This window comes from Salmo trutta, chromosome 17 (assembly GCF_901001165.1).
Source record: "Salmo trutta chromosome 17, fSalTru1.1, whole genome shotgun sequence".
Lineage (NCBI taxonomy): Eukaryota > Metazoa > Chordata > Actinopteri > Salmoniformes > Salmonidae > Salmo > Salmo trutta.
In genome coordinates this window covers 22,334,126-22,359,577 of record NC_042973.1, presented here as the reverse complement: position 1 = coordinate 22,359,577, position 25,452 = coordinate 22,334,126, and the positions used below count along the sequence as shown (strand labels likewise).

At 43.9% G+C, this 25,452-nt stretch overlaps 2 protein-coding genes across 6 annotated transcripts in view; one reads left to right on the top strand and one right to left on the bottom strand.

The window, feature by feature from the left end:
- The window catches only part of LOC115151858 (SNF-related serine/threonine-protein kinase), a 52,329-nt gene extending 38,869 nt beyond the window's left edge, over nucleotides 1–13,460 (top strand). Inside the window, exons 3-6 of the mRNA XM_029696162.1 lie at nucleotides 4,659–4,800; nucleotides 7,698–7,910; nucleotides 8,115–8,252; nucleotides 8,617–13,460. Of these exons, the coding sequence (XP_029552022.1) occupies nucleotides 4,659–4,800; nucleotides 7,698–7,910; nucleotides 8,115–8,252; nucleotides 8,617–9,838 (1,715 nt within the window). The 3' untranslated portion in view covers nucleotides 9,839–13,460. The remainder of the gene's footprint in view (nucleotides 1–4,658; nucleotides 4,801–7,697; nucleotides 7,911–8,114; nucleotides 8,253–8,616) is intronic.
- Nucleotides 13,461–17,238: 3,778 nt separating this feature from the next.
- LOC115151857 (anoctamin-10) lies at nucleotides 17,239–25,129 on the bottom strand. 5 transcript variants are annotated; one of them, XM_029696160.1, is made up of 14 exons: nucleotides 24,799–25,128; nucleotides 24,574–24,681; nucleotides 23,983–24,236; nucleotides 23,401–23,574; nucleotides 23,017–23,157; nucleotides 22,589–22,708; nucleotides 21,846–22,496; nucleotides 21,529–21,584; nucleotides 20,709–20,783; nucleotides 20,255–20,419; nucleotides 19,885–20,076; nucleotides 19,525–19,662; nucleotides 18,284–18,400; nucleotides 17,239–18,196 (listed from the first exon to the last, which is right to left on the bottom strand). In XM_029696160.1, the coding sequence occupies exons 3-14, from the start codon at nucleotides 24,227–24,229 to the stop codon at nucleotides 18,188–18,190; spliced, it is 2,085 nt and encodes a 694-aa protein (XP_029552020.1). In that variant the 5' UTR covers nucleotides 24,230–24,236; nucleotides 24,574–24,681; nucleotides 24,799–25,128; the 3' UTR covers nucleotides 17,239–18,187. The 5 variants fall into 5 exon arrangements, 4 of the variants coding, with proteins under 4 accessions (XP_029552020.1, XP_029552017.1, XP_029552016.1 ...); XM_029696157.1 differs by having other exon boundaries at nucleotides 23,983–24,681; XM_029696156.1 differs by lacking the exon at nucleotides 24,574–24,681.
- Between the last annotated feature and the right edge of the window lie 323 nt (nucleotides 25,130–25,452).

The following is a 25,452-nucleotide window of genomic DNA, read 5'->3' as shown; positions in this document are numbered from 1 at the left end:
CCTGGGAAACACACACATAGCAATGGGGCTGAAGAGACCTTTTTCTAGTGTCAACTTGTCTCTGATGTTATCTGACAGGCTTCGTTGAAGTCAAGCTGGGACAAGGCCTGACGAGTGTGGGTGTGTGGGGGAGGGGGGGTTCCTATTACTACAGGATTCCATATTTCATTCTATGGTCTAGTCTCTGTGACTCAGTAGTCTTCAGATGACACCTGAAAACCCCATGGATGGAGACTGAGTCAGAGTGGTGTACAGTTACAGTATGACTGACTCTGAATGAATATTCTTTAGCTCAGCATGCTATTATTTTGGTCCACTGATCAGGTGCTGGTTTAATCCACACATTAGGCCTCAGTGACAGAGTGCCAGCTGAGAGAGGCAGCTCGCTCACTGAGGCCTGCTGCCACTACACTGCCATACAGCCCTGCTAATGATAACGCAACACTGCAAAGCATAACAAAACACAGCACAGGGTTGAGGTCAACTCCATTTCAATTCAGGCAATTCAGAAAGTGAATCGAATTTCCAGTGCAAGAATTTCCAACCACTCTGACGGTAAATGACACCTGGAAGATTGGACTTTCATCTGCTGAATGGACAGAACGTGGCCCTGCAGCAAACTGCCAGGTGTGAAAGAAGAGCTGTAGAGACACACACATATATACATATATACATGAACACACGCACCTGCACCTGCACCCGCACACATGTAGAATCATGTATTGACTATTTGTACAGTGTGTACTGTATATTGAATGGAATATTGTATAGGTGGGTACTGTATACTGCTATGAATGGACCTCCAGGGGCATTGAACTGAGTGTCTGTCTCCTAGTTATTATGAGAGCAGTGTGACTGTCTGAACACAGTGGAAATATGATGAGGCAGAGACAATCAGAGGCCTGTGTGTGCAGAGTGCAGAGTCATGCAGGGTTCGTCCCATACCCAGGGCGATCTGACAGGGACATGGCTGTTAACGTTACATAAGCCAAACCAAGCAGTGTGGGGAAGAACAGATAGTCAGATACCATCTCAGGCCCTCTGTCTTGTCTTGTGTCCTGGGCTATTTCAGTAGATCTCGTCTGTCTACCTCTGTTCTGCCTTAACATTCAAGTCTACTTCACAGGCAGACATTTTCATGATGTATTTGTCACGTCTGCTCCCGCTCTTCCCCCCCAAGCGCCAGGCTGCCCAGCATCACTCACTCCTATCATCTATTACGCACACCTGCCTTCCCTCGTCGCGCGCATCAGCGATATTGGACTCACCTGGACTCACTCATCATCTGTTTATTTCCTCCCCTATATTTGTCAGTTCCCTTGCTCTGTTCCCTGCTGATGCATTAATTGTCTTTTGTTTTTGTTACCTGTTTGCTGGCGCTGTTCCTGTCTCGTTCCATGTCCGTTATTTATTAAATGTTTTACTCCCTGTACCTGCTTCGTTTCTCCAGCGTCATTCATGTGACAGTATTTCTCTAAATCTCTAGTAGACAAACTAGTTGACATGTCAAATCTCTAGGTTTACCAAACATTTAAATGATCGTCAATTAAGAGCAGTAGGATTAAGTAATATATTTTAACAAAAGAGCAAGTACTTTTGATGTATTTGTATACATGTATTTCTAGATGAAACACTAAATAAGTTTGGTGAGAAGGTGACCATGAATTTGTGTTGTACTTTGTCAATTGAAAATGTGCTTAGAGTTTTGAAACCACTGCCTTTTTGATGATCTGTTTTGAGTTTTGTACTAAGAGTTATGAACAGATGGGGTGAGGTTTAGAGGGAGGGAGAGATGTAGATGGGAGAGAGCTCTCATTATGTACTCTAGAACAGAGTATTTCTTTTGAGTGAGGGAGCGGATTTCTCCTCTGGAGACAAACACCATCTGCTGGGATATTTAGAGAGAGAGGGCGGAGAGGAGGCGCAGGGAGAGAGCACAGGGAGAGGGTGCAGAGAGAGAGAGAGGGGAGGGGGAGAGGGCACAGGGAGAGAGAGAGAGAGAGGGGGGAGCAGGGCGCAGGTAGAGAGAGGGACGGAGAGAGGGAGAAAGAGAGAAAGAGAGAGAGAGGGGGAGGGCACAGGTAGAGAGAGAGAGGGCACAGGGAGAGAGGGAGAAAGAGAGAGAGAGGGGGAGGGCACAGGGAGAGAGGGAGAAAGAGAGAGAGAGGGGGAGGGCACAGGTAGAGAGAGAAAGAGAGAGGGCACAGGGAGAGGGGGAGAGCAGAGAAAGAGAGTACAGAGATTTGGCTGTCAGACGCCCACTCCATTGACCTGCACACATCAGACTGTGGGCAGGTCAATAATTAGCAGCATTGAGCTCTGTGTATGTCTGTCTGCACATGATCCTCATATTCACACACTTGAACGAATGCACACATACAATATCTATTGAACAAAAATGTAACCGCAACATGTAAAGTGTTGATCCTATGTTTCATGAGCTGTAATAAAATGCAATGCATTTACATCCTAATAGTGAGCATTTCTCCTTTTCCAAGATAATCCATCCACCTGACAGGTGTGGTATATCAAGAACCTGATTGAACAGCATGATCATTACACGAGTGCACCTTGTGCTGGGGACAATAAATGGCCACTCTAAAATTTCACACAATAGGCCGCAGATGTCTCAAGTTGAGGGAGCGTGCAATTGGCGTGCTGACTGCAGGAATGTCCACCAGAGCTGTTTCCAGATAATTTAATGTTCCAACGTCATTTTAGAGAATTTGGCAATAAGCCCAACCGGCCTCACAGACCACGTTTAACCACGCCAGCCCAGGACCTCCACATCCTGCTTCTTCACCTGCGGGATCGTCTGAGACCAGTAACCCGGACAGCTGATGAAACTGTGGGTTTGCACAACTGAAGAATTTCTGCATAAACTGTCAGAAACCGTCTCAGGGAAGCTCATCTGTGTGCTCGTCATTCTCACCAGGGTCTTGACCTGGCTGCATTTCGGCATCGTAACCGACTTCAGTGGGCAAATTCTCACCTTCAATGACCACTAGTATGCTGGAGAAGTTTGCTCTTCACGGATTAATCCCGGTTTCAACTGTACCAGACAGATGGCAGACAGCGAGTATGGCGTCGTGTGGGTGAGTGGTTTACCACCATGAGTGCCCCATGGTGGTGGTGGGGTTATGGTATGGGCAGACATAAGCTATGGACAACAAACACAATTGCATTTTATTGATGGCAATTTGAATGCAACGAGATACCGTGATGAGATCCTGAGGCCCGTTGTCGTGCCATTCATCCACGGTCATCACCTCATGTTTCAGCATGATAATGCACGGCCCCATGTCACTAGGATCTGTACACAATTCCTGGAAGCTGAACATTTTCCAGTTTTTCAATGGCCTGCATATTCATCAGACATGTCAACCATTGAGCATGTTTGGGATGCTCTGGATTTACGTTTTCGACAGCATGTTCCATATAGGTCATCAGGCTGCTGATTATCCTGCACACCTGTCACCATCGTCTCGCGCACCTGCGCCTCATGACACTCACCTGGACTCCATCACCTCCTTAATTATCTTCCCTATATCTGTCACTCCTCTTGGTTCTTTCCTCATGCGTTATTGACTCAGTTTCATGTTGGTGCGTTGTTTGTGTTACGTGTTTATTGTTTCATTTATTTATTAAAACACTCACTCCCTGAACTTGCTTTCCGACTCTCAGCGCACTTGTTACATTGGGCCTAATTTATTTATTTACATTGACTGATTTCATTATAGGAACTGTAACTAAGTAAAATCTTTGAAATTGTAGCATGTTGCGTTTATATATTTTGTTCAGTGTATATACAGTATATAGAGAGAGATTGTAGGAGACAGAGACAGAACATGAGAATAATCACTGGGATTCCACATGGGTAAAATCTATCCTCATATAGGGCTTTCTCAAATACATTGTTTTTTAACCTTTATTTAACTAGGCAAGTCAGTTAAGAACAAATTCTTATTTACAATGATGGCCTAGGAACAGTGGGTTAACTGCCTTGTTCAGGGGCAGAACGACAGATTTGCTAAAAGAGAATGTCAGTCAGTAAGAGCATAGCCAGAGCCGGCTATATAGAAGGCTCTGGGCAGGGCCATAGGGACACGGAGTGTCAGTGTGGGTGAGAGGTTGGGTCTCTCTGTCTCATAGGGCCACTCACAGTGTGGGTGAGAGGTTGGCCCGGAGTGTCTCATAGGGCCACTCACAGTGTGGGTGAGAGGTTGGGTCTCTCTGTCTCATAGGGCCATTCACAGTGTGGGTGAGAGGTTGGGTCTCTCTGTCTCATAGGGCCACTCACAGTGTGGGTGAGAGGTTGGCCCTGCGTGCTCTAGACCCTGCCTCTGACACACTGACTGGGGGAGGGAGAGTTACTGTATGTACTCACCCAGCTGTCTGGGACAAAGGCCTGGATCTGTAAACAACATCATTCATTTCAGCCACTGGAACCAGCCTACTGAGGGACAAGTTATACTGTAGATGTTTGTTGGTTGGTTTGTTCCAGTGATTATTAGGGCAAGGAGTATTTTCTTGATCATGTGTCCTGACCATACAAATATCTGGGCCCTAGTGATCATATAGTATGTGTGTGCATACTCACTTTACGAAGTTTGACAATGGCTGAAGTGGTGACTGTATGCATGGTGTTTGTGTTACAGATATTTGGTCACTGGGGGTGATCCTCTTCATGCTGGTGTGTGGACAGCCGCCTTTCCAGGAGACCAATGACAGTGAGACGCTCACCATGATCATGGACTGTCGCTACACCGTCCCCGCCCATGTCTCCGCAGACTGTACGGAGTGAGTAGCATCACCCTCTCCTTTGAGCCTCCAGCTCTCACACACACCATGCATTAACCTCAACACAGTGCCATACAATGCCGTTTAAATATGTCATGTGGTTTTAGAATTCTCTCAGATGCACTAGAAATAGACTGGTTATGCAACAGCGATACATGCAGACACATAAAAACCACGATGCCAGTTGTCAGCGCTCTGTGTGTTTCTGAATGCCTTGTCCTAACTTGCCCTGCCCCAGTCAGCCCCAGCCAACCTTTATTTTGACAAGGAGTCAGTGCTGAGACCAAGATCTGTTGTCCAGATGAGCCCTGTATAGCACAACCAAAATACAATAAACACATTCAACTACACATTCATGTACACAATAAAATACACGTTATTATACACAACAATACATGAAAAACTGACACATTCTCCAGTGAAAAGGACCCTGACAAAAGGCTGAAATGCCCTAGAGGCACCAGTTGTATTGTAGATCATTCCACAAGTAAGGTGCAAGAAAATGAAAGGTTGATTTACCTAACTCTCTAGACACCAGCGGGCTTGATCATTTGTCATTTTAAATCTTAACAGTGATGTTAGGTAAGTCAGACGTTTGTGGAGCGTATTGATGTGATCTACTTGACTTCAAAGAGGTGGTTGAGATTTTATTAACCCCATGTCTCCTATCGCCCAAACTCTGAACCTCACGCCTGACTGAGAACCTCGTGCAAACAGCCTTCTGGACACAGTCTACCCTGTGCTCTTTGGCTGTTTTTGTCAGAGGGCGCAAGCCAATCACTGAATAGGGAATACAATATTGAAAGTTGATTTAAGGTGGCCAGCCAACCAGTGGGTAGAATAAAGAGATGGCTGAAATGAAAGTATATCTCATGATTTCCAAAAATGATGACAGTTCTAGGAAACAGAGTTGCTGAGTGAGTTGGTTCAGATCCATGTTGTATTGGACTGCCACTTGTCTGTAATTCATTGCGTGGTTACGATCAATCCCTGGATACCTAGTCACTCCATTCTACATCTGACCCCAGATCTCACCTCACCTCTGGTATCTATTAAAGTTCAATCTGAACAAAACTGTCTTTGTGTTAAAAAGGGATGAATTAGCTAAGCCCCTTGGTACCAATGCTATTTGTGTTTGAGACTCAAGAACACCCCTGCAGCCACTGAACCGCAGTCCAGACCTCCCAGACCTTGTGGTTCTGAGTCAGATGATGGAACCTCAAGACGTCTAACTGACTGGCGCAGGAACAGTTTTAAACATAAACCCTGGGTCATATGACCAAGGCCCTGATGAAAGCTATTTTCATGGGAAGATGATTCCTTGCAAAACAGAACAGTCCTGCGGGCACAATCAACAGAGCGAAAGCAGACCTCTCCCTACCCACCCACCCTCCATCTCTCTCTCCCCTGCAATCTCTCACTATCTCCCTCTCACTCCCCCTCTCTCTTTCCCTCTCTCTCCTGCTATCTCTCTCTCCCCTCTGTTGCTCTCTCTCTCCCCCTCTCTCCCTCTCCCTTTCCTGCTATCTCTCTCTTCCCTCTGTGGCTCTCTTTCTCCCGCTATCTATCTCTCCCATCTGTTGCTCTCTCTCGTGCTGTCCCTCTGCCTCTCTTTTTCTCTCTCCCTACCTACTCTTACTTTGTATTAAGTGCTTTACTTTACTGCATAGTAGTGTTGTGGGATGTGCATGGGTCAGTTAGGAGGACAGTGTGTAAATCATTCATTTGTATTAATATTTCAGTAGTTGTATGAATAGGATATACCAAACAACAAGAGCATTATTGGAGGTTCAAAGAAGTATGGGCACTTGCACAGTGTAAATGGACATAAGGGAAAATAGGGCATTATTAAAGGAGGATAGAACCTTTAGGCTGAAGGGTGATCCTGGTCTTGCATGGTTAAACCACTTAAAGGCGTGTGCACACATACGCACACACACACACACACACACACAATTGTTTTTCTATCCTCATGGGGACCTAAAATTGATTTCCATTCAAAATTCTATTTTCCCTAACCCCTAAACCTAACCCTAACCCCTAAACCTAACCCTTGCCCTAACCTTAACCCTAAACCTAACTGCCAACCCTAAACATAACCCCTAACCCTAATTCCAACCCTAACCCTAATTGTAACCCTAAACCTAACCCCTAAGGTCAAAATAACATTTTCCACATCCCCACGAGGGAGAATTTTCCTTCTTTTACTATTCCTGTCGGGACTTTTGGAGATTTACGGTCCCCACGAGGATAAAAGAGCAAGATGACACACACACACACACACACACACACACACACACACACACACACACACACACACACACACCAGTGAGACAACGGGAGCAGGGGCATCCCCTGGTGGTCATTCACAGGAACTTGTTCCTCTGCACCAGACTAGAGCCAGCTCTCAGCCTCTTACTGCAGCGCATTAAAACAGTCACAATAACAAATAGATTAGTCTGATGCAGACTTTGCATACCTCTCTGCACACACACACACACACACACAGACATATAGAGAGGAATACAAAGTCCCCATCCTGTATCAGAGCCTGCATGATGATGCACACAGTCAGTCTGTGCCATGCCTCTCAGCAAATTACCTGCCCTGCATGGATGCACCTAAAGACTGTCTGATGTCTGCAGGTGCTCATGAATATTGATGATGAAATAGATTGACAGTTTGATCTCATTCACTCTCGTATCACAGATAAATGGGTTATGTGCTTTGCCTGTCAATAACTGAATCAATATGCATGAGAAATTCACTCGTGTAACACTACCGGTGTTACAAAAAAGAGGCCACAGAGGTATATATAGTATCTGATTTATGGAAGGTGAATTCTCAACTGTGTCTCTCTCTCTGTGTCTCTCTCCCTTTCTCTCTCTCTCTCCCAGTTTGATCTCCCGTATGCTGCAGAGGGACCCGTCTAGCCGTGCTTCCCTGGAGGAGATTGAGAACCACCCCTGGCTGCAGGGGGTCAACCCCTCCCCCACAGGGCACAGTGCCGCCCCCCTCACCTCCCACCGCAGCCTGTCCCAGGAGGAACACGAGATCATCCTCCAAGCCATGACCAGCGGCAACATCGCTGACCGCGATGCCATCCAACAGTGCGGACTTCCCTATATCTTCCTCTTCTCCCCATATTCTCTTTCTCTCAATCCTCTTCCTTTGTACTCTACCTCAGATCTGAAAGCTTTTAAAGCAAGATAACTTGGTGATATGCATTTGTGGATGCAGTTCTGAAATGTGGTTGTTTTTAAATATTCTATTCTAAATTTAAACAAAATTGTGTGTCATTGTGTTACACCCAGGGCTCTAGAAGCGGATCAATACAACCACATCACAGCCACCTATTACCTGCTGGGGGAGCGCATCCTGAGAGACAAGCAGGAGCAGCCCAGCGAGATCCCCAAAGTCGACAGTTCATGGGCCGAGCAACCACAACTCCAGTAAGACTCAGCATTCGTTTAGTACAGTCAGCCACAATGATTCTTAAAGGCACACAGTGCAGTCAGTCACAATGATTCACAAAGGCACACAGTGCAGTCAGTCCGTCACAATGATTCACAAAGGCACACAGTGCAGTCAGTCCGTCACAATGATTCACAAAGGCACACAGTGCAGTCAGTCCGTCACAATGATTCACAAAGGCACACAGTGCAGTCAGTCCGTCACAATGATTCATAAAGGCACACAGTGCAGTCAGTCCGTCACAATGATTCACAAAGGCACACAGTGCAGTCAGTCATAGTAAAAATGCAACTAGCTGATCATGAACTCCACTAATTTCTAATATATCTTTCTCTTCTACAGGAGGCCGCGGTCTGAGCCTCTGGATCTGGAGCAGAGGGGGCTCCATGGCCTGCTGGCTGGCTGTCCCCGCCGAGGGGTGTCTGATGCTGGGGACTTCCTGAGCCACAGGCCCCTGCTGCATCAGCCACAGCCAAGTCGCACAGAGAGCCCCTTCCCTGAGTACAGCACAGAGCCCTGCCTGGGGCTCACCCTGCGCCCTTCACCCCCTGACGAACCTCGGCAGGTCAAGAGCCTGGGAGCCCTGCAGCTCATCTGTGAAGAAGAAGAGGAGGAGGAAGAGGAGGCGGAAGAGACAGGCAAACCACATGTTGGACATCATAATATTCAAACACTGCCTCATATAATAGGCTTGGTATCAACCACTGTGTCTACAGAACAGTCTAGTCCCATGCTCACAGCTCCAGAGGCTCCACAGAGCCCAGTCAGAGTAGTCCCAGGTCAGGGAGAGGAAACAGGCCTGTTGGCCACCTCAGTGGTGGAGGCACTGGAGACAGAGAGGGGGGAGTGGGACAGGGAGCTGCAAGCCAGGGTTTCTAGCCACAGCAGAGAGATGGAGCCTGACCAGGTGGCAGCCAGACAGGAACAGGAACAGGGTACGATAGAGTCAGGGGAGAAGCCCATGGAGGAAGGAGACATGTCATGTGACCTACTGAGGCTAGGTAGTCATTTGACTTCAGACCAGCCAATTAATGGTAGTTTGATCAGCCCTAAAGCTCACCCTCCATACCTGCCTGGCCTCGGTGGGGTGCAGTGTTGTGGGCAACAGGAAACTCCCAGCCCAGACATCATAGAAGGGGAAGATGCTATTCTTAAAAACAACAACACCACAGAGTCCAAGCCTAAGCTCCTGGTGCAGGGTGGGGGGTCCACCCCAGGCGCCTCACCCCACTCTCTGCCCCATAACCACTGTGTGGACCAGGGCTCCGACGGGGTGGAGACGACCCGCAAGGTGGGAGGGCCTGGTGGGGAGTCTGAAGGGGACACTCCGGAGGAGCTTCAATTAGAGAGATCCCACAATGCACCACAGGGTCGCCTTGGGCCCAGGGAGATGGGGACAGACCCTACGTTCAGACTGGATCCTGGGAAGGGGAAGAACGTGAACCTGAGAGACCGCCTGCTGCAGTTCCCTCTCTGTGAGAAGGCCCTGTCCTTCAACATCCAGCCCACCTCCAAGGAGAAACTCCTGCCCTTCGCCCAGTACAACTGCTGCCATGTACTGTAGGCAGGGCCACCTGTAGATACCCTATACCTCCCACATTACTCACTCTATCCCCTAGCCAAGGGGTAGGAATGGGCATCACTCCAGCCACCCTCACACCAGGCCCAGACCCTGTCACTGTTCCATATACTTTAACACAACACACTGGTGCAGACAGTATGTAGCCTATCTGAACGTCCGAGCTAAACTGAATGATCATACTGTGACCTCAGACACGTTCCAGCCAATTGTAGTTAGACCTGTGTAGCCCCCACCCTGACCTCTTAATACTTATCATCTACTGCTACTTCCTTTGTGAGACAAAAACTGGACCTCATTGTGCTGCTATGTACTGGACTATAGAAAATGCTTTTTGTGTGGTCTTCTTAGACTATCACTATATACTGTAGCTTTGTATTGATTGCTATTTTATTTGCCCTTGAATCATAGCTTTTCATTTTGTACTAGCTTATCTAGAACTGAGCCCATTTTAGCATACGGTATGTTGTCCCTCTGAGGCCTGCTAGTACAGTGCTATAATTGGAATGTGTAAGATGATGCATAATGTATAGGTGAAAGCTACAGTCCAGGCCTCAGGTGCCATCCTACGTTAGTTCAGCTTGCGGCCTGATGGAAGGTGTGATGATGCTCTTCACAGTGTAGCTGGAAGCATGGTATCATTTAATGCTGGGGGTTACTTACGTCAGTGACATTGTTGGTGCACTAATGTGGGTGCATTGTTGGGCAGCGTTGCTCATGGTCACATGATGAAGTAGCCCCGCTTGCGAACTTCAAAACCAGTGTCGGACCTTGGACCAAGGGGGAATTTCCTCTTGGTCTAATGGTCTAAGACGTTGGTTGCTCCCAAGGGAGACCCGGGATGATATCCTGCATGTTACATTTGCGCCCAACGTGAGGTGATCTCTCGTGGGGGAGGAGGTCAAAGGGGGGTGAATGTAGTGGACTTGTCGGGCTTGGTTGCTCACGGTCACGTGATGAGGTGCAAACTTCCAAACCAGGGTCTGCGTTAGGACCCGTGGGATTCCATGGTTCATATCACGTGTGTTACAGTAGCAAGACTTGGGATCTAAACTGACGGTAAGAGCAACACCCAGGGAGAGAAACATTTTTGGACAGAGTTTCATAATGAGACTTAAAAAATATATATATGATATGGTATCAACTAAGTAAATGCAGGTCTTCCAGATTGTTTGTGTATATGTACTTTATCCTTATTCTTACAAATGCTATTGAACTCTTTTATCATAACGTTTTGTTTTTTTGTCGTAGAAGAGAGGTGTGTGATTATAACTATTGTTTTGTGTTCTAAGTGTGACAGAATTAATCAGGAGTGATCATGAGTCTCATGATTGCCCATACGAAGAAAAAAATACATTTAAAATATGTTTTGATAAATTATTTAGGATACATGTGAAATTTTTAAAATTGGCCAAATAATGTATTTTTATTTATTGAATACACTTTAAATACATTCCAACATAAATTACAGAATATATTTAAAAGGTTTATATCAATGTGTATAAAATGTATATCACAATATATGTTAAAGTCATCAGACAATGTATTTAACATATTTCAAAATGCATTCTGAAATACATTAAAGTTGTATTTTAGAATATATTTTGACATTTATTTGGAAGTGTTTTGTTAAATGCATTTAAATGTATTTGTAAGAAATATTTTTTTTAATTAAAATGTATGGCAAACATAAAAAAAGCCTAATCATATTGTAACAAAATGGTGACTGTCTTAACAATGAAGCTTTAGTAGGCTCTTTGGTATCACATGCACTTATGTGAGTCTCATTAAGACTGCAGAACTGTCAGTCTACAATCTTAACCTTTAAGCACAGAACACAACATAATACATTAAGTGCCATGTCAGTTTGTCACGAGAGGCCAAAAAGCACTAAGACTAAGCCACGCCCCAACAAGCCACACCTCCAAGTCTTCTAATAGGCTGCCACCATTACACAGTCTATTTTGTCAAAATGCATTTATTGTACTTGACACATACCAAAAGCACTAACATGCATATAAATGCATTTAAATGACTACAAAAATACCTACAAACATGATACATTATCGGTCAGTGAATGTGCATATGACAAATAAACAAACAAACTTGATGAGAGCATTGCAACAATGTCCTACGGGCAGAATTTAACGTGTGCTGGGTCGTTCCACGAAAATAGTGCCTTTTTGCGTCCCTTTTATATGTTAATAAGTAGAAATTATGCACCACTATTGAATTGTAAAAGCCTGTTATATGAAATTAAGTGCCATTGATATAGACCACAAGGATAATTCAATAAATCAGATTTTCAATATGAATAAAGCTTCCAGGGGATTTATGGCTGATTTAACTAGTAGTTACCAGTTGGAGGGCCATTCAAGTGGATTTTTCCCAGATTTGGTAAATTCCCAATAGGTTACGAACGCACCATAACACCACTAACCATCCTCTGTAGAGCCGCTATGATACCACTCATTGGAAGCACAAGACCTATACCTACACTTTGACATATTGTGGAGCGTTGTGTGATGTATCGTTTTTATTTGAATTGATAAAACATTTTATAATAATAAAAACAGCCTAGTGCCCAATGTTTTTATTATTTAATTAAGCTGAAGAGTGGCACTTACTAATAGTCTGTTTGTTTTTTTTATGGGGAAAACATTTTTTATGAAGTTGAACATGTGCTCTTTATGACAGAATGTAATAATTAGGTGAAATCAAATGTTTTTTTGTACTCACCATCACAATTTAAATTATATCACTGCCAAAGTTTTGGCTTGGTGGCCCAACATTATTCTCCGTTGATCAATACAAAATAGCAATTTAAGAAGCCCAATTAGAAACCACTTTGACACCTTGTAGACTAGATGTCATAGCCACGCATCTCTGGAATACTGTCAGGTATTACATGTATTTTAGTGAAGATGCAAATGTAGCTACATGTATTTGAAATACATTTTACGTTACGTTAAATATATTGAAAAGTATTTTTTTTTGTATGGGTGAGGATACCTGTAAAATGTTGTTGGATTTGCCTTGTGATTTGTGTATACATTTTGTTTGTCTAGTGTTTTCTGATGCTACTACTGTAAGAGATACAGCTTGATCAAATCAGAAATCCTACTCTAGTCTAGATGGGAACTAGCTATTATGCAAGGAACAAATGTTATTGGAGTGTTACAGTACGAGTGTCTTCAGAAAGCTGTGTTCTTTCCCATCAGTGGAATGCCCATAGGAACCATGGAACAGTGGTACACAGAAATCCCATGCTACTGAATGAGAGCAGAATGAATGGCGTAGTCTCAGCCCACTCGTTGTGGAAGAGAAGAGTGTAGTGATGGACACAGAGCACTAACCTCAGCTGACACATATAGGATATGAACACTCCAACTCCACCTCCCCTGTCTTCTTTCCTCTTCTGTCATTGGACGGGGGTGGGCCTCGGATTCCACCAACCGGCTGTCTGGTCCTCCACACCTGGCCTGGAGTCAGCTGACTGAGGTGTGTCCATCTGTCTGTCGGCCCATTGACCCTGATTTAATCTATGACTATGTCTCGATGAGATTCATTTATTTTTTAATTTATTTATTAAAGTGGATTAAACCAGTCACGGTGTTGTGATGTGGTGATTTAAGGGTTACAGTTGAAGTCGGAAGTTCACATACACTTAGGTTGGAGTCATTAAAACTCGTTTTTCAACCACTCCACAAATTTCTTGTTAACAAACTATAGTTTTGGCAAGTCTGTAAGGACATCTACTTTGTGCATGACACAAGTCATTTTTTCCAACAATTGTTTACAGACAGATTATTTCACTTATAATTTACTGTATCACAATTCCAGTGGGTCAGAAATGTACATACACTAAGTTGACTGTGCCTTTAAATAGCTTGGAAAATTCCAGAAAATAATGTCACGGCTTTAGAAGCTTCTGTTAGGCTAATTGACATAATTTGAGTCAGTTGAAGGTGTACCTGTGGATGTATTTCAAGGCATACCTTCAAACTCAGTGCCTCTTTGCTTGACATCATGGGAAAATCTAAAGAAATCAGCCAAGACCTCAGAATTTTTTTTTTAGACCTCCACAAGTCTGGTTCATCTTTGGGAGCAATTTCCAAATGCCTGAAGGTACCTCGTTCATCTGTACAAACAATAGTACGCAAGTATAAACACGCAGCCGTCATACCGCTCAGGAAGGAGACGCGTTCTGTCTCCTAGAGATGAACGTACTTTGGTGCGAAAAGTGCAAATCAATCCCAGAACAACAGCAAAGGACCTTGTGAAGACGCTGGAGGAAACGGGTACAAAAGTATCTATATCCACAGTAAAAATGAGTCCTATATCGACATAACCTGAAAGGCCGCTCAGCAAGGAAGAAGCCACTGTTCCAAAACCGCCATAAAAAACAGATTACGGTTTGCAACTGCACATGGGGATAAAGATCGTACTTTTTGGAGAAATGTCCTCTGGTCTGATGAAACAAAAATAGAGCTGTTTGGCCATAATGACCATCGTTATGTTTGAAGGAAAAAGGGGGAGGCTTGCAAGCCGAAGAACACCATCCCAACCGTGAAGTACGGGGCTGGCAGCATCATGTTGTGGGGGTGCTTTGCTGCTGCAAGAGGGACTGGTGCACTTCACAAAATAGATGGCATCATGAGGTAGGAAAATGATGTGGCTATATTAAAGCAACATCTCAAGACATCAGTCAGGAAGTTAAAGCTTGGTTGCAAATGGGTCTTCCAAATGGACAATGACCCCAAGCATACTTCCAAAGTTGTCGCAAAATGGCTTAAGGACCACAAAGTCAAGGTATTGGAGTGGCCATCACAAAGCCCTGACCTCAATCCTATAGAAAATTTGTTGGCAGAACCGAAAAAGTGTGTGCGAGCAAGGAGGCCTTCAAACCTGACTCAGTTACACCAGCTCTGTCAGGAGGAATAGGCCAAAATTCACCCAACATATTGTGGGAAGCTTGAAAGAAATAAAATAAATCATTTTCTCTACTATTATTCTGTCATTTCACATTCTTAAAATAAAGTGGTGATCCTAACTGACCTAAGACAAGGAATTTCTACAAGGATTAAATGTCAGGAATTGTGAAAAACCGAGTTTAAATGTATTTGGCTAAGGTGTATGTAAACTTCCGACTTCAAATGTATGTGCTGTAGAGATTATCAACCAAGAATTATTCCTCTGAAGCGGTCATGGTTTTCTTTTTTAGCCAGTCAAATGATAAAAATACATCAAAAGGAATTTCAGTACCTTTTTGGATGATTAAGTATGTTTAGTTTATTTAGTCAAACACAACCATCAACCCAGCTGTTACCATTCATCCAACACCGCATGTTCTGAAATCTTCCTTTTTAAAAGATACAGATAATGCACATGTAATACATAACATATACCAACATCAAGCTCATCATCAATCCATATGTTTAAATATAGTCATCTTCAAATAAAAGTACACAGATATGTGATATCAAGTGCTTTCAGTGGTGTTGCAATGTGCCTGAAGCGTATAACATAACACGCATAATGTGAAAGTACACACTTAGAAAAAAAGAGTTCAAAAAGGGTTTTTTGGAAGTCCCCATAGAAGAACCCTTTTTGGTTCCAGGTAGAACCCAAAAGGTTTCTACATGGAACCAGAAATAGTTATTCAAAGGGTTCTCCTATGGGGCCGCCGAAGATACCTTTTAGGCTAGATAACACCTTTCTTCCTAAAAGTGTACGTGGAACACACTGTCGGGAAAAAATGTACAAAATGATATGCATATTTGCACTTGTGTGATTATACAGCAAATGAAATACTTGCATAGTATGTTCCACACACACAATAAAGTCCAAAGCTACCCAATATTTAAAGAAGTCTCAAACACACTTATGCTGAAGCTGCATTAACACAATGTACAAAAGCTCTTAGCTCTTGCGCTTTGGCTTTCCTTCATCATCAGTGCCTCGCCTCTCACTCTAGTACCGGGATGTCAAATATATGGCCCACGGAATGGATCCGGCCTGCGAAAGGTTCCTATCCGGCCCGCGGGTGGTTTAAGTAAAAAAAAATGTTTTTTTAAAAAGTAAAAAAAAAATATATATATATATATAGCGAGAGAGAAAGATAGAAAGATAGATAGATAGATAGATAGATAGATAGATAGATATTCGGCGCATGCAATTTTTTTGGGGGGGGGGTTGACATATACAGTGATTTTGGAAAGTAGTCAGACCCCTTGACTTTTTCCACATTTTGTTACGTTACAGCCTTATTCTAAAATTTATTAAATTACATATTATCCTCATAAATCTACAGACAATATCCCATAATGACAAAGCAAAAACAGGTTTTTAGAAATTGAGCTCAGGTGCATCCTGTTTCCATTGATCATCCGTGAGAGGTTTCTAGAACTTGATCGGTGTCCGACGCTCCCCATTAACCTGACGGAGCTTGAGAGGATCTGCAGTGAAGAATGGGAGAAACTCCCCAAATACAGGTGTGCCAAGCTTTTAGCGTCATACCCAAGAAGACTCGAGACTGTAATCGCTGCCAAAGGTGCTTCAACAGAGTACTGAGGTAAGAGTCTGAATACTTATGTAAATGTGATATTACAGTTTTACATTTTTTTTATAAATGTGCTAAAATTTCTAAAAACCTGCTTTTGCTTTGTCATTATGGGGTAATGTGTGTAGGTTGATGAGGAAAAAAATATGTAATCCATTTTATAATAAGGCTGTAACGTAACAAAAGGGGGTCTGAATACTTTCGAATGCACATATATATATATATATACACACACAGTACCAGTCAAAAGTTTGGACACACCTACTCATTCAAGGGTTTTTCTTTATTTTTACTATTTTCTACATTGTAGAATAATAGTGAAGACATCAAAACTATGAAATACACTTATGGAATCGTGTAGTAACCAAAAAGTGTTAAACAAATCAAAATATATAAGAGTGTGCAAAGCTGTCATCAAGGCAAATGGTGGCCACCTTGAAGAATCTCAAATATAAAATATGTTTTGATTTGTTTAACACTTATTTGGTTACTACACAGCTCCATATGTGTTATTTCATAGTTTTGATGTCTTCATTATTATTCTACAATGTAGAAAAAAGTTAAAATATAGAAATGAGTAGGTGTGTCCAAACTTTTGACTGGTACTGTATATATATTATTTTAAAAATTATTATTATACATTTTTTAGGGGGAATCAAACTCATTATACTTTAAAATGACTAAAACAACATTGAAACTGTGTAGAAATGCTAATGGGCCTACATTCTTACAGTTTCTTGAGTGTGTCCAGCTTCCTAAAAATCACCGATATGAAAGCTAGGCTACAAGGAGTATCAACATTTTCAAAAACAATGGAGAAGTATTTTTTGCACTTTTTGACAGTGAGGAAATATAGCACATTTTCAGTGCAGGTCTCCGGACCTCGTTGAAGACCAAATGGCCCCCGGGGCAAAATTAGTTTGACTCTCCTGCTATCTCCCATGACATGAGAGACTTCTCTAGTTATGACTAGAGCGGTCCTCCAGGGGGAGATACTGAGACTGACAGAACTTCTCAGGGCAGACTCTGGCTGGCTCCAGGATTTAGGTTTAGAGGTCAGACAGACATCTCTTTGGATCCTCCTCTCCGTCATCGCCACGGCAGCTGATTCTAATGAGCCCCCAGGTCCAGACCAACATTTGAAGGGCAACAGGAGATTATGGACTTCCCCTCAGGGGTTCCCAGTGGTGTAAAGTACTTAAGTAAACATACTTTTAAGTACTACTTAAGTAGTTTTTTGGGGTATCTGTACTTCACTATTCATATTTTTGACTACTTTTACTTTTACTCCACTATATTCCTAAAGAAAATTATGTACTGACACACAAAAGTACTCGTTACAATTAGAATGCTCAAGCAGAATTATGGCACCTATCAATATAACACTTTGTCATCCCTACTGCCTATGATCTGGCGGACTCACAAAACACAACTACTGTGTTTGTAAATTATGTCTGAGTGTTGGAGTGTGCCACTTTCTGTCCGTAATTCAAAATAATACGAAAATAGTGCCAGCTAGTTTGCTTAATATAAGGAATTTGATGTACAGCATTTACTTTTACTTTGTACTTTTACTCAAGTATGACAATGTAGTACTTTTTCTACCACTGTAATTAAGTACATTTAAAACCAGTTACTTTTAGACTTTTACTCAAGTAGTATTTTACTGGGTAACTTTCACTTTTACTTGAGCCATTTTCTGTTAAGGTATCTTTACTTTTACGCTAGTATGACAATTGAGTACTTTTCCACCACTGGGTGTTCCACAACCTTTATAGCTTCTGTAAAGTCAAAGGGACATGTTTGATTGTCAGACACCTGATTGTTACAGTAAGGTCAGGGCTTTTCTATAATGATTATTCTCTCACCTGCTGCCCAAGAGCTTGCATGGAGTGAAACTCAATCTGTTCCCTCTTGATTCTGACCCAGTCTGGTTCGTCTGGGATCATAAAAGCAAGAATCATCTTGACCAGGATCAGGACATGCTGACAAACAAACAAACACACATATACACTAAGAATTAGTATACAATACATGAAGAACACCTGCACTTTCCATGACTGACCACCCTAGTCACAGACGGTTCTCTCTGCTACTGCACGGAAAGCGGTACCTTAGTGCCAAGTCTAGGTCCAAGAGGCTCCTAAATTGCTTCTAGACCCAAGCCATAAGACTCCTGCACAGCTAATCAAATGGCTGCTACTACTAACCCCCCCCCCCCGGTATGCTGCAGCTATACTCTGTTTCTGTTATTATCTTTGCATAGTCACTTTAATAACTCTACCTACATGTACATATTACCTCAACTACCTTGACACCGGTGCCCCCGCACATTGACTCTGTACCGGTACCGCCTGTATATAGCCTCACTATTGTTTTTTACTGCTGCTCTTTTAATTATTTGTTATTCTTAACTCTTACTTTTTATTTGGTATTTTCTTAAAACTGAATTGTTGGTTAAGGACTTGTAAGTAAGCATTTCACTGTAAGGTCTTCTCCTGTTGTATTTGGCGCATGTGACAAATAACATTTCATTTGATTTGACCAGGTGAATCGAGGTGAATGCTATGGTCCCTAATTGACGTCACTTGTTAAATCCACTTAGATGTAGATGAAGGGGAAGAGACAGAATAAAGAAGGATTTTTAAGCCTTCAGACAACTGAGACATGGATTGTGTATGTGTGCCATTCAGAGGGTGAATGGGAAAGACAAAAAATGTAAGTACCTTTGAACGGGGTATGTTAGTAGGTGGCAGGCGCATCGGTTTGTGTCAAAAACTACAACACTGCTGGGTTTTTCACACTCAACAGTTTCCCGTGTGTATCAAGAATGGTCCACCACCCAAAGGACATCCAGCCAACTTGACACAACTGTGGGAAACATTGGAGTCAACATGGGCCAGCATCCCTGCGGAACACTTTCAGCACCTTGTGGAGTCCATGCCCAGATTAATTGAGGCTGTTCTTGAGAGCAAGGTGTTCCTAATGTTTTTTATACTCAGTGTACATACAACATATGTCAGTTGGGCAGATAATGACATAGTAATATGCTATGAATAAGACAACTGTTATGAGCAAGATACTGAACTGTACTATAATCATACTGTACCTCGACCAGGATGGCGAAGAGTATGATGTTTCTGCCGCTAATCCCTCCCTCCAGACAGAACTCCCGGACCCGAGGAGACAGTAGCAACAGCCAGCAGTTAGACATGACTGAAACAAACCCCAGAACCTCAAACGCTGTCTGAAATATACAAAGGCATACATAAATATAGTTACAGGCACATACAAGGACAGGAGCAAAGACAGACACATGTGTACAGCGACATGGATAGGCACTGATTTGAAAATTACATTAACCACATGTATTTATTCACCAGATTTAGCTACATGGCTAATTTCCATCTGCAGTAAAATGCGCTCTCTGTTCACATTTTCACATTCCCTCTCTTAAAAACTACCTGACCTGCCACACTCCTATGTTGGACACAGGGGCTGAGAAGGGTTTACGGAACAGTTTACAGATCTTGTATGCGTCTGCTCTGATCTCTGTGACGTTGTTGAGGAGCAGGAGGACGGCGGTGAGCGGGTACACACAGGAGAACAGACTCAAATACCCAAACTGCACCAGCAACTCAATGTACTCAGCAAATAGGCCCTGAAACATAGTGACAGATGCGATAAGTTACACACCAAAACATAACATTTAGTCACATACAGTACAAATACACCCAACCTTAACTCCCTGCGGCACAGATACAAAGAAAGTCAGACGAGCACAATGAAGAGAAACAGAGGAAAACATTCAAACACAAAAACATTTTACATGGACTTACTGGAAAAGGGGGCAGGCTTCTCTGGGCTCTGAGTTTGTCCACATCTGGGTCATCCTCCTGCTGCTTCTTCTGAGGACCACTGAAGAAGCAGTCCACTATGAACGGCACCACCACCTCTGTACACTGGTTCACCAGTTGGGTCACGATTAGCAGAGACGCAAGCCTCTGTGTACACAGACAGATGGTAAACACACACAAAGTTACCTGCTATATACAAACGCACTCGGGCGCGCACTCACACCCGCACACGCACCCACGCACCCCCACCCGCACACACACGCTGTGATCAATTACTTTAGGTGCAGTACATACTGCACACAGAGAGAACATGATGTGTTCTGTTGCACAGCTCAAGAAAACATTTATTTACATTAGCTATTTTTACTGTTACATTGTATATCATTTCCTCTGGCCAGTCATAAACAAACAGTGCTGCCCGGCTAAAATCTCTTACCTTCCTTAGAAGTGGAAGGTCTTGTTTGTAGAAGGCAATGTGAAATAGTACAGCAAAATAGTTGAAGAAAGTGAACTGAAAAAGAGACATTTTGCAGTTTCAAAGCTAATTTCCAGCAATGCTACACATTTTGCCATGGGGCTGAGAACATTTTACAGTTTTAAAGCACATTTTCTGCAATTCTACACATTTTTCCATGGGGCTGAGAGAACATTTCAGAGTTTTAAAGCTAGTTTTCTGCAATTGTACACATTTTTTGCCATGGCTTATGCCATGTTCTTTTGCTATCTGGGTGACTCAAACATTACAACAAAATCAATGGGGGCCCCATGAGAACGTTTTTATTTTGGCGATTGTTAGTTCCCAGAGGTGATCTAATTTTTAAATATATTACTCCATTATATTTTCTACATACTTTATATCTAGTATATCTAGTCATTTAAGTTCACACTGAAAACATTTTACTGAAAATGATTTGGGATGGTAAAATAGCACACCGCCGCTGCTAAATGCATATATGGGAAACACTGAATACATATCCCGTTTACTGTATCTGATTTACATCTCACTAAGGAATGGCTCCCACATCTGCTTATACATACACAGATGATACTATCTGCACACTACACCTACCTGTATCAGAATACATTTAGCTCTGCACCAGGGACTATTGCAACAGATTTAGATATTCTGTAGGAACAGAGAGAGAGAGAGGACCAGAGGGATAGGAGAAGGAGGAGGAGCTGGAGGAGGAGAAGGAGGAAGAGGAAGGGGAGGAGAGGAATAAACTGACAGATGGGGAAGGACGAGTGGGACTGACCAGGAGGACTTTGGTGGTATGATGGTTCTGGAAGGAGGACTCCTCTCTGTGGTTTTCTACAAGAAGAAAATAAACAGATTTTCAGGTGTTACAGACAAACAATCTGTGACACCTTGTATCCAATTGCATTCTGTATGATTCTATTAGCCTATGCCCTTCGGTGAACTTTGCTCTGTTTTCACAAACATTTTACCCCCTACCACAATTATTTATCAACATCAAACTTATTGTCTCTCTCCCTCTTCTCAATCTGCTTCTTTTTCACCTCCTCCCTATCAAACCCATCTCCCTCTCCATCACCCAGTGCCCTTTCTCACCCCACTCAGTGAGTTGCATGGCCACAGTGCGGTACACATTCCCCAGCATGTTGGTGTAGACGATGTGAGCCACAGAGGGCAGGTAGAGCAGAGCTCCAGAGAACAGGGAGCCGCTGTCCTGATGGAAGCCCTGTGCCAGTGCCTCTCCGTGGTAGAACCCTGTCATACCCAGCACCACCATCCCCAGGAAGAACCCCACCAGGGGCACAGACACCAGGCCTACACGCAGCTGCCTCTGCCACTCCGGGAACAGGGGCTCCAGCCGCCCGGTCACAGGATTGATCCCCAGGGTGCCGTGGAAACCAGGGCGGGGCTCAGCGAAGCGCTCGGCCAGGTGCAGCAAGCCCCAGCGGTGGGAGAGGGAGGAGCTGCGTCGCTTCCAGAACTCCAAGACCAGCGTGGACCACAACATGCTGAACACGGCCTGTACCATGTGACCGCTGACCGAGGGGCTGTCGTCCACCTCTACCACCCCCTCAACCACCCCCTCCCCAGCGTGCTCCTTCACAACCCCAGCTCCTGATCCACCTCCAGGCAACAGAAAGGACAGCACCAGGCCTAGGATAGCAGGGGGCACCAGGGCCCAGGTGTAGAAGTCCAGAAAGCTGAAGTAAAACCCCATGGTGCCTCCGAAGTAGGCTTGGATAGAGTCTGCATAAAGGACAGAGAGACCATTAGTAGTATAAAGGAATACAAGTTTGTGTATGTGTGTCTATGTTTATATTTATGTTGTTGTTGTTTACCAAGAGGCTGTCCCCAAATCTGCTTCCCAGAGTACCAGTTTCTGCACAGGTCTGTCAGTCTCTGCTTGTCATGCAGAGGGAAGATGTCCTTTATCACTCCCGCCTTCTCTAGCTTCTGACCTACAATATAGAGACAGGAGGGATGGGCTAGAAGCTCGGCAGTAATGCATTACACTGTTAACGCTATCCAGCATATGTAAGGGACAGTGTGTTGTAGTTCTCAGAGACAGATCTCAGAGCAGTAAGAGAGGACAGGAGAGAGCACAGAAATGATCAACCAGAGGCGGTGCTCTGCTGCAGAGCAGCTTAGCTAAGCAAAATAATGACAAAGAGAAGAGAAAATGCTGAGGTAAACAGAATATCTAATACACAATCACACACGGATAAACGCACACACACACGCACACACCCACACAGTAGAAACTCACATATGTTCTCCCTGGCCTTCAGGACCCCCTGAGACTCAGGGACTCCAGGGATTTTCTGCCCCTTCTGGGCCCTTAGAAAGTCCAGCTCATACTTGACTATGTACTGACGCTCCGCTAGCGTCAGGAACTCCTGCATGTCATCTGGTAACACAGAGGACAGGCGTCAATCAAGACTGTCATATATATTACATTTCAGATTTTATTTGATCTTTATTACCACAGTGAATGTGTTGATTGTATTCCTACAGAAGGTGTACTGGGTGCTGAAGATCTACACAACAAGTTTAATTTCAACTTGCCTAGTCGTGTTAGTAACTGCTGTTACCGTAACTATCCCTCTACTCTTTCCCTGCCGATTACCAACATTCTTACCAACATTCTTACCAACATTGCTGAAGTTGTCTCTGTCATTGTAGGAGAAAGCAACCATGTCTCCATTGTGGTATTTCTTACACAGACCCAGGTCCTCTGTGGCTCTGAGGAATGTGCAGCGAGGAGCAGACACCACGATCACATCCCCACACTCATCCTCTCCAGGGTGGGCCAGCAACGCTGCGCCTAGTCCAGGGAGGAAGAGAGGGGTTCAACCATATTCTCCTTGCCTCTACTGCAGTGTTCTTTGAGGGTGTTGTCCTACAATCTTCAGTTTCAGCCCGGTAATGACTGACACCTGATTCAGCTAATAAATGTAGATACCTGCACACTGATGAATGCTCCCGCAGTTGTATTGTGCAACATTTTGACTCAAATGTCTTCGTCAGGCTTAACCGACGTTAATAAAGCAGTCACTGGATGTACGTACACTACTTTGTAACAAGAGACTCAACTAATAAACTAATCATGAAGCCCAGGTGAATCAGCTGAATCAGATTGGGTTAATACTCAATAGTACTGAGCTGGAACAAAACACAACAAAGATTTAAGACGTCTGATCTGCTGCTGACCCTTTCTGACCTGACCTCTCACCTCCGTCTCTCTCGGACACCTCGATCAGGGAGATGAGCCACCTCTTGGTGACGGGCTGGGTGTTGTCTGACAGCTGGATGAGGACCAGGGGCTCCACCTGCTCAGACACACAGCAGGGACAGCTGACCTGCGTCCAGGAGCCCTGGTTCAGGACCTTCGTCTGTGTTTGGACGGAGCCTTCATCTTCATTACCCAGCAATGCCGTTGTTTCCCTGTGGCCTTCACCTTTATCACCTAGTGATGTCATCGTATCCCTGTAGAGAGGCAGTGTGTGTTACCTGGTTCATCATCTGTGATATATTTATACACCCTGTAATCCACACATTTACATGGAGAGTTCAAATGGCCATAGAAGGTTGCGGCTGTAGGTTAGAGAGCAGGCCAATTTGCATGTGATGCTGAGAGGACAGGGTAGCAGTAAAACATAGAGAGGACAGAGAGGAATGACCAGATGGCAGAGATCTGAAGTTGTGAACACTGAGGCAACATAGGAGGGCAGCAGTAGCCAGAGATAGACGTAATCAACAGAAACAAGGGGCCAGGCCGGCTGGAGTACATAGTCTTCTTTGTGCTTGGCTCTAAGTGCTTCACCTCACTGTCTCTTTAAATTATGTTGTGCGTCAAGAAGGAACCGCAGAGAGCAACGGCAGTGTGGTAGCAGCATCTGAGCAGATAAGCAACTTCCTATGGACTCTGCCTCTGAAAACAGAGATATAACATGTAACATCAAGGCCGAGAGGAAGAAAGTGAAAGCTAGATAGAGGAGGAGGGAGGGAGGTAAAGAATAATGAGAGTGTATGAAGGAGTGTACGGTACCTGACAGGGCGCTGAGGTATAGGTCAATAGGCGTATGTGGATAGCTGGCCCACACCCCCTCCAGTGTGATGTTTGAATACACACAATCGCACAGACAACACACACACCAACATATACACACAGTTGTCCGGAAATAAAGGTGGGGCCTGGTCAGGGGTCCTGAACACAGACCTAAACACACACACACACTTACACACTACGGATCTGTCCTTGCAGATGGTTGATTCAGAGTTGAGTTGCAGGACAGGAATGCAGGGAAACTTCTCCTTCCCTTTAGGGTGTGGAGCTCTGCTCGCTGCGTTTATTTTTCCTCCCTGACAGGCACCTCCCATCTCTGCCTGCCTTTGTCCTCTGCCCGCCCTGGGTCCTACTGTCCCACATAGCTCTGACTCACAGACCATAGCCGCCACAGTACTGAACTACTCACACACAGCAGGCTGCATATGCAGTGGGGTCTGAAATTATTGACACAATTGATAAAGATTAGCAAAAATGACTGTATAAAATAAATAATTCAAATACAATATTATATTGTATGCCCTCCAAAATTGGGAAATTCTATTATTTTATACTAATACAATTGCTCAGAGAAAGAGATTTTGTTTAACAAGTAATACATTCTCTGATACAGAGCAGAACTCATGGTTCCTTCAA

What these genes read in the sequence shown, in the direction of transcription:
- LOC115151857 (XM_029696157.1), bottom strand. Translation starts at nt 24,229, where the DNA reads ATGACATCACTAGGTGATAAAGGTGAAGGCCACAGGGAAACAACGGCA. An exon ending in CATGCAACTCACTGAGTGGG is followed by an intron (nt 21,585 to 21,845) that starts GTGAGAAAGGGC and finishes TTCTTCTTGTAG; the next exon opens with AAAACCACAGAGAGGAGTCC. An exon ending in ATACCACCAAAGTCCTCCTG is followed by an intron (nt 20,784 to 21,528) that starts GTCAGTCCCACT and finishes TCTCTTTTTCAG; the next exon opens with TTCACTTTCTTCAACTATTT.